The 14,871-nt window shown below is 51.7% G+C and overlaps 1 protein-coding gene across 5 annotated transcripts in view; it reads right to left on the bottom strand.

Moving 5' to 3' along the window:
- Positions 1-234: 234 nt before the first annotated feature.
- ETV2 (ETS variant transcription factor 2) overlaps positions 235-14,871 on the bottom strand; it is a 29,850-nt gene continuing 15,213 nt past the window's right edge. For 3 of the 5 annotated variants that reach the window (XM_078655424.1, XM_078655426.1, XM_078655425.1), the window contains 3 exons: positions 4,715-4,933; positions 3,439-3,557; positions 1,354-1,770 (listed from right to left, as the gene is read on the bottom strand). In XM_078655424.1, the coding sequence (XP_078511550.1) occupies positions 1,492-1,770; positions 3,439-3,557; positions 4,715-4,933 (617 nt within the window). In that variant the 3' untranslated portion in view covers positions 1,354-1,491. Of the gene's footprint in view, positions 1,771-3,438; positions 3,558-4,714; positions 4,934-14,871 lie in introns of all 5 variants that reach the window. The other 2 variants (XM_078655422.1, XM_078655423.1) reach the window with 1 other exon arrangement.

Below are 14,871 nucleotides of genomic sequence, written 5' to 3'. Positions count from 1 at the left end.
AAGTGGGAAGCATTTTGCTCAGCTGGGGATGTGGTATCCCGAATAAACATATGAAAACTTCTGGAGAATCTTTATCATTACAGTAGCATTGTCATTATCTGTTTGTGTAGACAATTTGCGTTGTAGGTTATAATTGTTTTGAGGTTGTGTTCTTTAAAAGAGGAGGTTCTGAAAAATGACTGCTTTTCCATTGACTGAATACAATTAGTGGCCCCTAAAACAGACAGAACCCAATTTAAAATATGTTCTCTTTATTGTACAAACATTCTGAGCATCATAGGTTATGAGAATAACAAAATGTAATAATATAGTTAACATATATAATAATTTTAATAACATAACATTGTAAATGAGGTAGCAGTCCCCTTTTCAGTAATGAAGTCGCTTGCGACTTGGCAGGACTACGAGAAGCGTGAGCGCAATACTCATAGGGCCCTGGTTTAAAGGCCCCACATGGTTGATGCAAGGCAGGAGGCAGGATCTGCCTACCATAACCAGGCACTAAAGCTAGCATCCTTAGAGGGGAAGGGCTGCCTCTTAATGGCCATTATTCAGGGGGGGGCAACAATAACTATCAGGTACTCGGACCAGGTGCTAAACTTCATTTGGTCAAAGCTACTGTAGCAGGACATACCCCATTGGCAGCTTCCCTAGGCAGTGACTGGCTTTTGGGGCCAACAGTAGAGATTGTCAAAGCATGTGCCCTGTACTGGGCAAGCAGGAAGCTATAGCACCTTGTAGGGACTCCCATTCTTAGCGCTGATCTGCAGCCTCCATTACCAAGCACCAGGAGTGATATTGCATAGCGTTACTTTACAGTGATTTTCAAGGCCCAAGTAGGGTTTTTGGGGTTCTATACGGAATGTCTTCTGGCTGCTATTCCCTGAGACGGTTCGCCATGTTTCAGTGCACTTGTTTCGGGGCTCCAGGAGCACCGCAGCCTTGCAGTCCAAATCACAATGCCTAAGGTGCCACTCCATGACATGACTTCTTTAAGGCAATAACTTGCCAGTGGCTTGTAGCAATGGCTCAGTGCATCTAGTAATTGGGCACAGGGTTATGCTGCGATAGTCCTTAATCCGGCTTTTATAGTTTATTTGTCAGTATTTTTTAAGGCACTAAATTCTTAGCTGCTTGTACTAGTTAGACACCATAGCCACAGAGTTTTGCTCCGATTGTCCTGGTTTCAGCCGCTATAGTGGAGCTCCACAGTGACTTTGTAAGACATAGAGCTTTGTTCAGACACGGTCCAGTGCATTGAGTTTTGGGACCCCAGAGCGCCAAGGCCCAGCATGCATTGCTCACCCCACCGTAAAGCGTCAGTCAGGACCTACTGGTGAACCAATGGTCCATTAGTGCTCTAGATCTGGTGATTGTCTTAGAATCCATGGGTAAGTTCCCTGGTTCCTGGGATCACAAGTAATCAGTTTCTGCTGAGGGCACCAGGTTCAGAAGCCAGTATTTGTCCAGGGCATGGCCCGTCACAAAGGTTCAGAGGTTCTCGAGATCCTGGCACTGGGTTTTATGGCTTCTCAGATTTGGCTCTGGCCTCCTGCTTTGGCCATCCAGAGCCGGGACGTCCATCTCTTGCAGTATCTCGTGTGACGTCTTCCCCAGGAGGTGTTGTACGTTGCATACAAAGCGGTAGACGTATCGCTGGCCCCCGGTCTTGTGGATGATGTCCTTGTGGTAGTAGTAGCGCAGGCCACGGCTCAGTTTCTCGTAGGTCATCCGAGGCTTGTTCTTCCTCTTGCCCCAGCGCCTGGCCACCTGGAGAAAACACCACACATAAGCAGCCATGTCTTTGGAGGGTGTGAGCTTAATGAGGCGAACAGGAATTGGGAAGGGACCAGGCAAAATAAGTCAGGCAATTAAACTAGTGAGGAACCAAGATGGTGGAAAGGGCAGCATTGTGATGAAGGAATTGAGATGGCAACATGATCAGTGAGACCCTAGAGATGGCAAAGTGGTGAGTGAAGGTGCAGATGGTGGAAATAACCGCATTGTGAATGAGATGTTTTGATCTGCAGCCTGGTGAGGAACAGGGCGAAGATTCAGAAAAGCGAGGGAGGGGTGGCACTGTAGAAAGAGGGTGAAGTTGGGAGGAAATTGTAGCAGTTTGAGAAATAGGGAGGAGTGGCAGGATGGCGAATGCAATTTGGTGGCAGCATGGGGAAGAAGGTGCTTGAGGGTAGCAATCTGAGGATTAAGGTGTGGAGATGGCTGCATGGCGAGAAGGTGGGGGGAGATGGCTGCATGGCGAGAAGGTGGGGGGGAGATGGCTGCATGGCGAGAAGGTGGGGGGAGATGGCTGCATGGCGAGAAGGTGGGGGGAGATGGCTGCATGGCGAGAAGGTGGGGGGGAGATGGCTGCATGGCGAGAAGGTGGGGGGGAGATGGCTGCATGGCGAGAAGGTGGGGGGGAGATGGCTGCATGGCGAGAAGGTGGGGGGAGATGGCTGCACGGCGAGAAGGTGGGGGAGATGGCTGCACGGCGAGAAGGTGGGGGGAGATGGCTGCACGGCGAGAAGGTGGGGGGGAGATGGCTGCACGGCGAGAAGGTGGGGGGAGATGGCTGCATGGCGAGATGGTGGGGGAGAGATGGCTGCACGGCTAAAAGGTGGGTGGAGATGGCTGCACGGCTAAAAGGTGGGTGGAGATGGCTACAAGGCGAGAAGGTGGGTGGAGATGGCTGCAAGGCGAGAAGGTGGGTGGAGATGGCTGCAAGGCAAGGAAGAGAATGAAGATGACAGCATGGTGAGGAGGTAGAGGCTGCAGCTTGGTGAGTTGGTGTTGGAGATGGAATAATTGGTAAGGAGGCGAGGATCCAAAATGATGAAGAAATGGTAGATCATTGCCTGGTGAGGGGTCGGGATGAGAACACCATAGGTAGTGGGAGGACAAGGCACAGGAAGAAATATGTTCTTGCAGGGAACTTTGTGGCTCTGCCCCGGTGAGGCTGGTATGCAGTGAGGAGGTTCGCCTTGTGAAGTAGGAAAGTGGGTAAAATAGAATCCAGGGAGAATGATATTGTGCCCACGTCATTCAGATGGCATGCATATGCGTGAGGATGTACAAGCACACATGCATCACCACTTATGTGTGTGCCTACTGATCCAAGATGGTGGATGCTGCTTGGTGCAGTAAATAAACAGAGAGGTATTAGACAGTTCTAGCAACCATCAGTGTGGGGGACACGTCACCTTGAGAGGAAGATGGGAGGTACACTTGGACTGGGTTCCATTGGGTAATGTGCAGTGAATGGTTTGCCCTAGTATTCTGACCTTGGGGTCCCATGGGGAAGTTAAAGGACTCTGGAGCTTGAGAAGTGACCCCTCCCCAATGTTTACAAGAGCCTGGATCTGTGTTGAGTCCAGAAACTATGGGTGGCAGAGAAGATTCTAGGGGTGAAGCACACATCTCCCTTCCTGTATTTACCTCTGAAGGGTCTGAGAGTTTGAACTCCCAGCCATTCCCTGTCCAGCTGATGAACGTCTGGCAGGACCGGTCTTGAAGAAGCTCCAGCAGGAACTGCCACAGCTGGATGGGACCTGAGCCTGCAAGAGAGACCAGAATGGGATGCGTTAGTACGAGAAGATGACCAGGACATGCTGAGAAACCCTTTCTGGAATCCCCTCTAGTGAGTCCACAGCATCCCACCTTTGTACCAGTGTACAGAGGCTTTGCCGGGACCTGGTGTTTGGGAACCATAACGCGAGCAGGTAAGTTTGAACTGAGGACATGCAAAAAAAGACCTCCTTTGGGACCCCTTGACCCTCCTCTGTCCTTACCTTAGGTCTCTTTAACACCTTCGGCGCTGATGACGAGCTCAGCTCGTCATCAGTTGCGCCGTCCGCACGCTGATGACGAGCTGAGCTAGTCATGTAACGCGGCTTTTTGAAAAAAGCCGCGTAGCGCGAAAATTGCCGTAGCGCGCATGCGGTTAACACCTTTCCCGGACCTGACCCTCCCCGGGTCTCCTTCACTCCAACCTTCCCTTGGGTCGCCTTGACCTCACCCTTCCGTGGTCTGTCCCTCCCCTGAGTCACCTTGACCTCACCCTTCCGTGGTCTGTCCCTCCCCTGAGTCACCTTGACCTCACCCTTCCGTGGTCTGTCCCTCCCCTGAGTCACCTTGACCTCACCCTTCCATGGTCTGTCCCTCCCTTGGGTCACCTTGACCTCACCCTTCCATGGTCTGTCCCTCCCTTGGGTCACCTTGACCTCACCCTTCCATGGTCTGTCCCTCCCTTGGGTCACCTTGACCTGACCCTTCCCTGGTCTGTCCCTCCCCTGGGTCACCTTGACCTCACCCTTCCATGGTCTGTCCCTCCCTTGGGTCACCTTGACCTCACCCTTCCATGGTCTGTCCCTCCCTTGGGTCACCTTGACCTGACCCTTCCCTGGTCTGTCCCTCCCCTGGGTCACCTTGACCTCACCCTTCCCTGGTCTGTCCCTCCCCTGGGTCACCTTGACCTCACCCTTCCCTGGTCTGTCCCTCCCCTGGGTCACCTTCACTCCAACCTTCCCTTGGGTCGCCTTCACCTCACCCTTCCATGGTCTGTCCCTCCCCTGGGTCACCTTCACCTCACCCTTCCCTGGTCTGTCCCTCCCCTGAGTCACCTTGATCTCACCCTTCCATGGGTCACCTTCACTCCACCCTTCCCTGGTCTCCTCCATCCATCCTCAGGTCCCACAAAAACCACCCCACGTACCGCTGTGCAGGACTCTGGCAGCCCCCGGCTGCGGTGGGGTCCTTGCGCTGGGCTCCGGGTGCTGCTTGGGGGGCTTCGGGTGGGGTACACTGTAGGTCTGGTAATATCCACAGTCTGAGGTGCCCCTCTGAGAGTAGGTACTGTCCCAGGGAGATTCGTTCCAGCCGCTCCAGTCCACCGAGGCCCACGAGAAGCTCTGCTCGCCCAGCGAGGCTTCCTCTGAGGAGAGAGGGTAAGAGACAACCTCAGGGGGGTGGAGCTTAGCACAGGTATACACAAGGATAAGAGACGGCCTCAGGAGTGGGGTGCAGGCACAGATATACACAAGGGTAAGAGACTGCCTCAGGGGGTGGAGCTTAGAACAGGTATACACAAGGATAAGAGACAACCTCAGGAGGGTGGAGCTTAGCACAGGTATACACAAGGGTAAGAGACAACCTCAGGAGGGTGGAGCTTAGCACAGGTATACACAAGGATAAGAGACAACTTCAGGAGGGGGTGCAGGCACAGATATACACAAGGGTAAGAGACTGCCTCAGGGGGTGGAGCTTAGAACAGGTATACACAAGGATAAGAGACAACCTCAGGAGGGTGGAGCTTAGCACAGGTATACACAAGGGTAAGAGACAACCTCAGGAGGGTGGAGCTTAGCACAGGTATACACAAGGATAAGAGACAACTTCAGGAGTGGGGTGCAGGCACAGATATACACAAGGGTAAGAGACTGCCTCAGGGGGTGGAGCTTAGAACAGGTATACACAAGGATAAGAGACAACCTCAGGAGGGTGGAGCTTAGCACAGGTATACAAAAGGATAAGAGACAACCTCAGGAGGGTGGAGCTTAGCACAGGTATACACAAGGATAAGAGACAACCTCAGGAGGGTGGAGCTTAGCACAGGTATACACAAGGATAAGAGACAACCTCAGGAGAGTGGAGCTTAGCACAGGTATACACAAGGATAAGAGACAACCTCAGGAGGGTGGAGCTTAGCACAGGTATACACAATGGTAAAAGACAACCTCAGAAGGGTGGAGCTAAGCACAGGTATACACATGGACAAGAGACAACCTCAGGAGGGTGGAGCTAAGCACAGGTATACACATGGACAAGAGACAACCTCAGGAGGGTGGAGCTTAGCACAGGTATACACATGGACAAGAGACAACCTCAGGAGGGTGGAGCTAAGCACAGGTATACACAAGCGTAAGAGACAACCTCAGGAGGGTGGAGCTAAGCACAGGTATACACAAGGGTAAGAGACAACCTCAGGAGGGTGGAGCTAAGCACAGGTATACACATGGACAAGAGACAACCTCAGGAGGGTGGAGCTAAGCACAGGTATACACATGGACAAGAGACAACCTCAGGAGGGTGGAGCTAAGCACAGGTATACACATGGACAAGAGACAACCTCAGGAGGGTGGAGCTTAGCACAGGTATACACATGGACAAGAGACAACCTCAGGAGGGTGGAGCTAAGCACAGGTATACACATGGACAAGAGACAACCTCAGGAGGGTGGAGCTTAGCACAGGTATACACATGGACAAGAGACAACCTCAGGAGGGTGGAGCTAAGCACAGGTATACACAAGGGTAAGAGACAACCTCAGGAGGGTGGAGCTAAGCACAGGTATACACAAGGGTAAGAGACAACCTCAGGAGGGTGGAGCTAAGCACAGGTATACACATGGACAAGAGACAACCTCAGGAGGGTGGAGCTAAGCACAGGTATACACATGGACAAGAGACAACCTCAGGAGGGTGGAGCTTAGCACAGGTATACACATGGACAAGAGACAACCTCAGGAGGGTGGAGCTAAGCACAGGTATACACAAGGGTAAGAGACAACCTCAGGAGGGTGGAGCTTAGCACAGGTATACACAAGGATAAGAGACAACCTCAGGAGGGTGGAGCTTAGCACAGGTATACACAATGGTAAAAGACGGCCTCAGGAGTTTGGGGCTTAACACAGATATACACATGGGTAAGAGACAACCTCAGGAGGGTGGAGCTTAACACAGGTATACACATGGGTAAGAGACGGCTTCACGAGTGGGGCGCAGGCACAGATATATACAAGGGTAAGAGACGGCCTCAGGAGGGTGGAGCTTAGCACAGGTATACACAAGGGTAAGAGACGGCTTCACGAGTGGGGCGCAGGGACAGATATACACATGGGTAAGAGACGACCTCAGGAGTGGGGCACAGGGACAGATATACACAAGGGTAAGAGACGACCTCAGGAGTGGGGCGCAGGCACAGATATATACAAGGGTAAGAGACGACCTCAGGAGTAGGGCACAGGGACAGATATACACAAGGGTAAGAGACGGCCTTAGGAGTAGGGTGCAGGCACAGATATACACAAGGGTAAGACGACCTCAGGAGTGGGGCACAGGGACAGATATACAAGGGTAAGAGACGGCTTCACGAGTGGGGCGCAGGCACAGATATACACATGGGTAGAGATGGCCTCAGGAGTGGGGTCCAGGCACAGGTATACACAAGGGTAAGAGACGGCCTTAGGAGTAGGGTGCAGGCACAGGTCTACACAAGGGTAAGAGACGGCCTTAGGAGTAGGGTGCAGGCACAGATATACACAAGGGTAAGAGATGGCCTTATGAGTAGGGTGCAGGCACAGATATACACATGGGTAAGAGACGACCTCAGGAGTGGGGCACAGGGACAGATATACACAAGGGTAAGAGACGGCCTTAGGAGTAGGGTGCAGGCACAGATATACACAAGGGTAAGAGACTGCCTCAGGGGGTGGAGCTTAGAACAGGTATACACAAGGATAAGAGACAACCTCAGGAGGGTGGAGCTTAGCACAGGTATACACAAGGGTAAGAGACAACCTCAGGAGGGTGGAGCTTAGCACAGGTATACACAAGGATAAGAGACAACTTCAGGAGTGGGGTGCAGGCACAGATATACACAAGGGTAAGAGACTGCCTCAGGGGGTGGAGCTTAGAACAGGTATACACAAGGATAAGAGACAACCTCAGGAGGGTGGAGCTTAGCACAGGTATACACAAGGGTAAGAGACAACCTCAGGAGGGTGGAGCTTAGCACAGGTATACACAAGGATAAGAGACAACTTCAGGAGTGGGGTGCAGGCACAGATATACACAAGGGTAAGAGACTGCCTCAGGGGGTGGAGCTTAGAACAGGTATACACATGGACAAGAGACAACCTCAGGAGGGTGGAGCTAAGCACAGGTATACACAAGGGTAAGAGACAACCTCAGGAGGGTGGAGCTAAGCACAGGTATACACATGGACAAGAGACAACCTCAGGAGGGTGGAGCTAAGCACAGGTATACACATGGACAAGAGACAACCTCAGGAGGGTGGAGCTTAGCACAGGTATACACATGGACAAGAGACAACCTCAGGAGGGTGGAGCTAAGCACAGGTATACACAAGGGTAAGAGACAACCTCAGGAGGGTGGAGCTTAGCACAGGTATACACAAGGATAAGAGACTGTTAAAAGTTAGGCTGAAAACCGTCAACATTATCGGCGCCCTCTTGCTCTCCTTAAACCTTTTGTGCGCGTAAAACAGCCGCCATTTTGGACACCATGGCTTCCCTGCTCTCGCCGAGAGCCAGCGCGTCTCTCTCTCTCTCTCCTAACTTCGCTGGCAACCCCCCCCCCTGCTTGCACCTGCCTTGAGTCATAAACCCCTCTTCGGCGCTGCTCTGCCCCAGGCCCTCATCCTGTTCCCAGCGCGACATCTCCCTGCTTCCCCGTCATGACCTCCGGCCCTTTTGATGCAAACCCCTTTTCCCCGTGTGCCCGTTTGTCTTCCCCGTTCCCAGGCCGACACCTAGCTCTGCCGATACCAATCTCTTGCCCCTCCCCATACAATAGGAAGCTTCCCTCCTCAAAGGACCCCCGAGATGATCAAAGCCCCCCCCCCATCCCACGAGATCCGATCGAAACCCGCACACTCCGTGAATCGGCGGAATACCCAGCTGCGCAATGATCATCACCTGTTGTGAACGGGGCGGGGACTTCCACTGTAGCCTTGCATGGGAACGGGCTGGGAAGGGGGGATTCTGAGGATGTCTTTCCGTACATCAAAGTATCAACGAGAATGTGTTACATGTAATAAAGAGATAAACTTGTGTATAAGAGGCCAGGCCTCCGGGATGCAGTTAGAGCACCTCAGAACGATACCTTCTGTCCGTTTCGTTGTGTTCTCCTCCGGAGAGAATAAAAAACCTTGTTTCCTGCCTTCCAGTCTCCAGCGCCTGCCTCTTCAATAGTTTAACTTCTTTGTGGGTTCAAGAGGCGACATCGCCAGGCAATAATTAAGGATCTTATATTCTGGTTGGTAGTGCCCCCCCAGTTTGTATTTTTCTACAATTGGCGTCCCAAGCGTGGGGCCCATCAGCGACCCATGGATCCAGTGGGAGAGGTCCTGACGACAAAGTGAACGACTGCAACGATCGGGAACGCGTCTGTCCGATAGACCCTCGTCTGACAGCCGATCATCCGAACTTCACTGGTTCCGAACAGACCTCTCTCGAGTGATCTACGGTCCTGACTGGGAACCATCAGGAGTGCCGCGAGGATAACGAAGAAGAGAGGACGATCGGGCGCTGGATTCGGAAGTCAGGAAACTGTCCATGCGGTCCGGGTAAGGTCGTGTTACCACGACAAATTGCGAAGAAATTGCTTGATTGCTTGTTTGTTAAATACTAGTATTGCTCTTTTTGTTTATTTGGAGATTCACTGTCTGCAAACGGAGAAACAACAGGCTCTCTCTTTGCAAGCAGTGGAGGATAGGTAGGGCAGACAACCGTGCTTATTTTTCTCCCCCACTCAATAATCACCTGAAACTGAGCTGTTGTTCACAAACTATTGTTTCCTGGAGATTCCCTGTCTGCAAACAGGGAAGAGACCACCCTTTTTGCAGATAGTGAAAAGGGTAGGTAACGCAGACCTTTGCGGACCTACTCATTCTCCCCATTGTTATTTATCGGTCTTTTGTTATCTTGATCTATGAGGGATTCACTGTCTGCAAACGGAGAAACAAAGGTCTCTCTCTTTGCAAGCAGTGGAGGATAGGTAGGGTAGCAGCCGTGCTTATTTTTTTCTCCCCCACCCTATAATTGCTTGAAACTGAACTGTTGTTCGCAAAATTATTGTTTCCTGGAGATTCCCTGTCTGCAAACAGGGAAGAGACCACCCTTTTTGCAGATAGTGAAAAAGGTAGGTAACGCAGATCCTTGCGGACCTACTCATTCTCCCCATTGTTATTTATTGGTCTTTGGTTATTGTGATCCATGAGGTATTCACTGCCTGCAAACAACGTAGAATAGAAATATTCTGTCTAGTCTTTGCACCTAGTGATAAGATAGGCAGTGCTGACTTTTTAGTCCCTCGTTACGAGCCGTCATGTCTGTCTTCTCCCCACTGATTAGTAGCCTGTTTAGCCCGGACCGCTTATTAGAGATGGACCATCCAGCCCCACTGGAAGGCACCCCTAATAAGGACATGTTCATGAAGCATGGATTGACCGCTATTGCCTATAGTAAACTATGGCATAAATATACAAAACAGGGTCAAGAAAGTCAATGGCCCCTGACAGGATCCTTCGATGATGATAAAATAAAAATGCTAGAAACTGCCCTAGGTAAAAACAAGACAACACCCACTATGCTTGATAGCTTCGGCATGTGGCGAAAAGAAACTGAACAGCGTAAAAAGAAAACTGAGAGTAGGTTGGAAAAAGAGCTGCAAAAAGCAGCCCACCTAGCTGCTCAGAAACTAAAAAAGGAGATAGAGGAAAGAGAGAAAGCTAAACAGAAACTAGAAAGGGAAACGCCAAGCCAGTGTCCGGTTAGAACCCCCTCCATGCTCTACCCTGATTTACCCTCGAAACGACAAGCCAATGAGGACCTGCTGTTAGGTCCTCCTATCATCTACATGCCCCCTCCATACGCCCCTTCTCGACCCTTGGCGCAGCACGCGCCACACCCAGGTACAAACGAAGGTACCGCCGCAGCGTCGGCCCCAATGGCCTCTGTGCCAGCCGAACCCCTTGTATTAAAACCCGCATCAACGACAACGTTAGACGAGCATGAGACTCGAGGGGCTGGCCTTGCAAGAACAAACAGGCTAGACAAAGATGAGCGAGCGGGGATCGACAAAATAGCAAGGACACTGGTAGAAAGGAAGGATGATGAAGAGTACATCACAGATATGTTCAGCTCGTATACAGGGAGTCACAGACGACATTTTACCGTACGACTGTGTTATCATGTCTTGAATACATACGAGGACCGATATCGAGACAAAGGTCCCGAGAGCCTAAGGACTCTGTACCGGAAGGTCGATATCGGGGATGAGGGCGAGTGTGATGTGTCGGACCTCCTTACGCGTACGCTTGAGGTTTTCCGCCACATCACTGAACGAAAGCCGGGAGCTAAATCCGCGGCCCCCGTAGTGACCGAACCACCAACCGAGCAATCTAACACCATGATGCCGATACGTGAGGCTGCCCCTTACTGGGTTCCTCCTCGGGGTACAGGGACTCACGATGATGCAAACAACCAAGATGCGAAGGGAAGGGTAGTATACAACTGGGTCTACCAGCCATGGGACCGGCAAGAGATACTGACATTCCGGAAATCTCTACCCGACCTACGTAAAAACCCCACTGCCTTCTATACTGAATTGGGTACAGCCCTGGGTTCAACTATCATGACCCTGGCTGACATCGACTTGTTCTTCGGGTTATGTCTACCAGCTGATGTGTGGAAGCAAATCCGGAAAGTCGACCACCTTGAGCTGTTCGGACATACCTGGTCACAACTCGATGACTTGGACAAACAACGGGGACCAGGACAAAAGCCGTTGAAATCCATTCTAGACCTCCCAGATAAAATTGTAGAGAAATTAAAAACCCTAATCCCAGAAAAGAAAGTGGACTGGTCGATAGTAACAGCCTGTCGCCAAAAACCCCAGGAGGATGTATCGGAATACTTCTCCCGGTTTGAAACGGTGTTCTCCGATTACAGCGGCCAGGACATGACCACTGCAACCAGACACCATCTGTTTGTCCAGAATTATGTTAAGGGCCTATCATTGGACATCTCCCAGAAACTACAGGCCAGCGAGAGTAGTTGGGCAGCCTCCAAACCTACAGCGATTCTCCAAATGGCCCAATATTATGAGCATCAGAAAAATGAAAACGATAGGGCGACAGAGAAAAAGAAGAAAGACTTAAAAGAGAGGGTGATGATTGCCAAACTGCAAGGGGTGACTATAGGACGAGACCAATACCGGGGAAACTACCAGACAAACGTCCCTAAGACTGCATTTCCCCAGGACCGCACTCTGACTCCCTACAGTGGACGCACAGACCTTAGAGATGACCAGTGCGCTTTCTGCAAAGGGACTGGCCATTGGAAATCCCAGTGCCCAGTTCTCCTGGAAATGATCAGGAACAGAGACCCCAGGGATGTAGCAAACGGACCGAGACCTAAGGGACCACAACGAGGGCCCCCAAATGACGCGACTAATGACAGATCCAGCAGACCGAATACGTTCGATCGACCCAGACAGAACCAATATCAACAATCTGACTATGACGACACTCACACCTTTGCATAGGACAGCCAAGGGCGAGGGAGGGATCCAGTCGAGCTCTATGTTGACCAGCAGGGCCCTTATGTCACTGCTAAGGTCCTGGGTACCAAGTCTCCATTTCTGGTAGACACTGGCGCAACACGTAGTGCGTTATCTAAACGACTGATTCCAAGGGCACCCTTGTCTGGCTCACTCATAACATCGACAGGTTTCGATGGAACGCCCTCCACCAACCCTTTGTCTGCCCCGATTCTCTTTGACGTAGAAAACAACACCACCGACACCACGTTCCTGCTTTCCTCCAATAGCCCTGACGCCATTATGGGACTTGACTTACTGAAACACTTCCGAGCGACGATTAGGTGTTCTCAAGATGGAGTTCGAGTGTTTCTTTACGACAACCCCGTTCTGCTTAAACATTGTTCCCCCCGACACATGTTTTCCATCACCGACGTCGACGCGTCCCTGCTTGACACCCTACCTCCGTATCTGTGGGCCAAAGCGGATTCGGACGTAGGGCGTATGTTAATTGACCCAGTGCACATTACTGTCCGACCAGACGCAACACTCCCAAAACTCCCACAATATCGGATATCGCCAGAGGGCGAGAAGGCATTGGTAATGATTATCCAGTCACTGATAGACGCAGGAGTGGTAGAGGAAGTGGTTAGCAACGTTTGCAACAGCCCTATCTTGCCCATTATCAAGAAGCAGGGAGAGGGAGATGAGAAAGCATACCGTTTCATCATCGACCTCCGAGAGATCAACAAAGTGGTGGTACCCCAGTACCCTGTGGTCTCAGACATCACCACCATCCTGACCTTGATTCCATCCACTGCCACCACCTTTTCCGTCATCGACCTCAAGAACGCTTTCTTCTCCATCCCCATCCACCCAGACAGCCGATATCTCTTCGGCTTTACCCTAAAATCCCGCTCATATAGGTTTTGCCGAGCCCCTCAAGGCTACACGGAGAGCCCTAGCATCTACAGCCAGGCCCTCAAAAGGCAACTAGACCAAGTCCGGTTACCCGACGGGGTGGTGTTGGTACAATATGTCGATGACATCCTTTTGGCAGCCGACACCACCCCTCTAGCGGTTACCGCCACCATTCAACTCTTGCACTTCCTTGCGGAAAATGGCCACAAGGTCTCCAAGAAGAAGTTGCAATTCTGCCTACCCCAGGTCACTTACCTAGGCCACCTTCTGTCCAAAGATGGAAGGAAACTCACCCCTGATCGAATCCAGACCATTCTAGACACCCCTGTCCCTAAAACCCAGAAGCAGGTTCGCTCCCTATTAGGCCTCACCTCCTTCTGCCGACAATGGTTGCCAAACTTCAGCCTCGTTGTAAAACCACTGCTCTCTCTCCTAAACAAAGACGTCCCTTTCCCACTCCCTTGGACTCCTGAGTGTCAAACCTCCTTCACAGAACTACGAGATGCCCTTTGCTCAGCCCCTGTCCTGGGTACCCCTGATTACAGAAAGCCCTTCTCCCTTTACACTCACGAAAGGGAGGGGTGCGCTTTATCTGTCCTGACCCAGGCCATCGGTCCTAAGCAACGACCGTGCGCTTACTTCTCTGCCACTCTTGACCCTGTCGCCAGAGCCTTGCCTGCCTGCCTTCGAGCTGTAGCTGCTGCTGCAGTCTCTATCCGACAGAGTGAGGGGATTGTACTCTCGAATTCCCTCACGGTACTGGTACCCCATGCAGTCGACACCCTCCTGAACCAAACCAAGACGCAACATCTGACGAGTGCACGACTGACTGGATACGAACTAACCTTGCTTGCCCCCCATATCACCCTGAAAAGATGCACCACACTGAACCCAGCAACTCTGTTACCCTTGCCAGAGAACGACCCCAATGTGCACCCCGTACATGACTGCGTGACTCTTACGGACGAACAGACCAGGAGTAGGGTCGATCTCAGAGACACAGCTTTCCCTGACCCCGACGGGGAGTTGTGGGTGGACGGTTCTTGCATCAAACTCTCCGATGGTACCACTTCCGCTGCCTATGCAGTCACCACGGCTCGAACTGTAGTAGAAACAGCCCGCATCACCCAGCGATCTGCCCAGGCAGCGGAACTGATTGCTTTGACGAGAGCCTGCATCCTGGCAACAGGAACCACGGCGAACATTTACACCGACAGCCAGTATGCCTTCGGGGTGGTTCACCATTTTGGGCTCCTCTGGAGGGAGAGAGGATACTTGACCTCACACGGCACGCCCATCCTGCACGGGGATTTAGTCTCCGCCTTAATCGAAGCTGTCCTCCTCCCCAACAAACTTGCCGTTATCAAATGCCAGGCACACAAGAAGGTGACAGACATTATTGGACAGGGAAATGCACTAGCCGACATCACCGCCCGAACGACAGCTGAAAATAGAACGACAACACGGATGTACGTGACCAGGTCACAAGCAGAAAACTGGACTGACGCCAAGGACACAATTAGAGACATACAAACGGCTAGCACACAACACGAATTGACTGAATGGGCACGGGTGGGATTGAAAGACGATGAAGGCTGCTGGCGGACAA

Source organism: Lissotriton helveticus, chromosome 7, assembly GCF_964261635.1.
Source record: "Lissotriton helveticus chromosome 7, aLisHel1.1, whole genome shotgun sequence".
In the NCBI taxonomy this organism is placed as follows: domain Eukaryota; kingdom Metazoa; phylum Chordata; class Amphibia; order Caudata; family Salamandridae; genus Lissotriton; species Lissotriton helveticus.
This window is presented reverse-complemented; position numbering and strand designations above follow the sequence as displayed.